The sequence below is a fragment of the Dipodomys ordii genome, unplaced genomic scaffold (assembly GCF_000151885.1).
Source record: "Dipodomys ordii isolate 6190 unplaced genomic scaffold, Dord_2.0 Scaffold11, whole genome shotgun sequence".
NCBI lineage: Eukaryota > Metazoa > Chordata > Mammalia > Rodentia > Heteromyidae > Dipodomys > Dipodomys ordii.
The window spans coordinates 62,774-65,053 of NW_012267227.1; the positions used below are offsets into that span (position 1 = coordinate 62,774).

Consider the following 2,280-nt stretch of genomic DNA (forward strand, 5'->3'; position numbering starts at 1 on the left):
CCCGCCATTCGCGCTGCTTCCTTGCAAGGAGAAGGTCCGCTTGCGCGTGCCGCCGTTAAACATGGCCTTGACGTCCTCCCAAGCGTGGCTCAGCTCGTCCGTGGCCGACTTATCGCTGAGTTTGAGGTGCCGGCGCCACGAGTTGAAGTTGGCGGCGTCAGGCTGAGTGTACTTGGCGTCGGGTGTGCGGTGCGAGTGGAAGATGAACTTGTTCGGTGAGAAGTACATGCTGCAGTAGCCGCATTTGATGCACTTGGCACGCGAGCTGTTGTAACGCGCGGGAATGAAACTGCCACGCGAGCCCCACGCACACTCGTGCACCACATCGAAGGCGAAGTTCTCGGGCAGCTTGGGGGGCTTGTGTTCACCGAGGAATGACTTGCACAAGCGCTCGGCCTCTCGCTTGGTGATCATGCCGCAGCGGCGCGAGGAGATGGGCATGGCCCCGGCCCGACGCAGGATCTCCAGCTGCACCGGCGTGCATTGCACGCACGTGATGCCCAGGGCCACGCGCCGATTGTGGATCTCATTGTAGCTGTAGTTCTTGAGGAGGGTGTTGGAGATCTGCGCCAGGCACAGGCGCTCCTGGCCGTCGATGACCAACGACACGATAGGCACCCCGTACAGAGACGTCTCGCCCACTTGGTTGGGCTTGAGGGCGCTAGAGCCCGAGTAGGGCTGCAGTTCTTGTTTGGAGTTGGGAGATGAGCTGCCCTCGAGTCCCGGCCCCAGCTGGGTGGTCAAAGCCTCCATGCCGCCGCTCCTGCGAAACAGAGAAAGCAGAGGGCAGATGAGCCATTTGCAGCGCCAGAACCACCAACAGCACGGGGCCCGCCCAGCGAGGCGCCCGACTGGGGCGCGCCCGGGACACCAGACTGAGGGGGGGGGGCCTAAGCTCATTCGCCTCCCTGGACGGGAGTCTTTTGTTTTTCAAACTGGCGTTGACACGCAAACAAAAGGGGGCTTAAGACAGACGTTGGGGATGCGGGGGATGATCCAGCTTCAAGGAACCCAGTATAGTTTGTTTGTTTTTTTCGAACTGGGGGAAAAAGTGAGACCTATTGACGGAGAGTGACTTGCCCAGGGCCACACAGTAATGCCATTGCCAAATCCCGGCTGTCCCGCGGGTGCTCAGATTGCCGCGCCTTCAACCACCCTCTCAAGTCTTTGCTGCCAGCCTGGCCCTAAAGCCCAGACTTTGGGGATCCGCGGCCCCTCTGCTCAGTAGCGCACAACAGACGAGCACTGGGCGGGGGGGCGTTGCGAGAAGGGCTGGGAGGCGAAGGAGGGGCGGCCACTGTTCATCTCCAGACTGAGGGTGGGGTGAGGAGAGCAGGGAGGAGGAGGGACCTCCTCGCAGTGGAAGAGGCAGAGGCCACCACTGTTCGCGTGCGTGCGGAAAGCTACCCTCTCCAAAGCACGTCATTTACGCCCAGACCCAGGGTGGCCCTTACTGCACGGCTCCTCGCTGACTGGCTTCTGGAGACAACAGTGCGGGTTTCCACAAACCCGAGTTTTTCTTCTGACGCCTAGCGCCTCGCGTTCGTTTGAGCAGCAAGATTGGGGGTAGATATGTCAAACTGTTTTCTTTCCAGACATCAGTGGCACCAGGCTAGTGCAGTTTCTCACCATGTTTTCTGCATTCCAGCTGGTTTCCATCTAGGCCAACGCTTGGGACAGAGTGATTCTCAAAGAAGTTTCTCAGGAGCCACTTATTTCCTTTCCAGTTGCCCACTCCCTCCGCTTCCCTCCGCATATGCCTTTCTCAGGACGGCGAAGGCGACCTGGGGCCCAGGGCTTCTTATTGGGGTGGGGGAATTCTCCTCTCTGAATAACCCTCATCTCCTGGGCTAGCAGGAATCCCTGCGAACATTGGAACTCACTTTGCAGCTTTAGGCACCAAAGTTCCTGTGGGTCCCGAGATTTGCTCTCTGGACAGGGAATGGAGGTCGCTGGGCCCACAGTTCTAGGGGGACCAGGAAAATGATGTTTTTAGGGCCTTTTAAAAAGGTCTTCCGGCTCAGCCACGTGTCCTCAACAGGCAAAGCTCCAACCTGGTCTACAGCTCGCAGGTGCTCCTGCTGCCCCCGGGCAGCCCCAGCCAGAGGGTGCCGCCCTTAGACGAGGCTGGAAAGGCAAGCCTGGTTTGAAATAGCTTCAGCCTGACTGGGATTCTCAGTTCCAAAGCCTTCAGTGAAGAAACTGGCATCCACCATCTGTTTGTCTCTCTCCCTCCTTATCTATTTGTTTAGGTGTTCCTCCTATCTGTCCCTGAACTGT

General features: G+C 58.6%; 1 protein-coding gene across 1 annotated transcript in view; it reads right to left on the reverse strand.

Annotated features, from left to right (window-relative positions):
• Positions 1-1,103, reverse strand: part of Skor1 (SKI family transcriptional corepressor 1) — a 9,455-nt gene extending 8,352 nt beyond the window's left edge. Inside the window, exons 1-2 of the mRNA XM_013009899.1 lie at positions 1,081-1,103; positions 6-763 (exon numbers count right to left, since the gene is read on the reverse strand). Coding sequence (XP_012865353.1) covers positions 6-763; positions 1,081-1,103 — 781 coding nt within the window. The remainder of the gene's footprint in view (positions 1-5; positions 764-1,080) is intronic.
• Between the last annotated feature and the right edge of the window lie 1,177 nt (positions 1,104-2,280).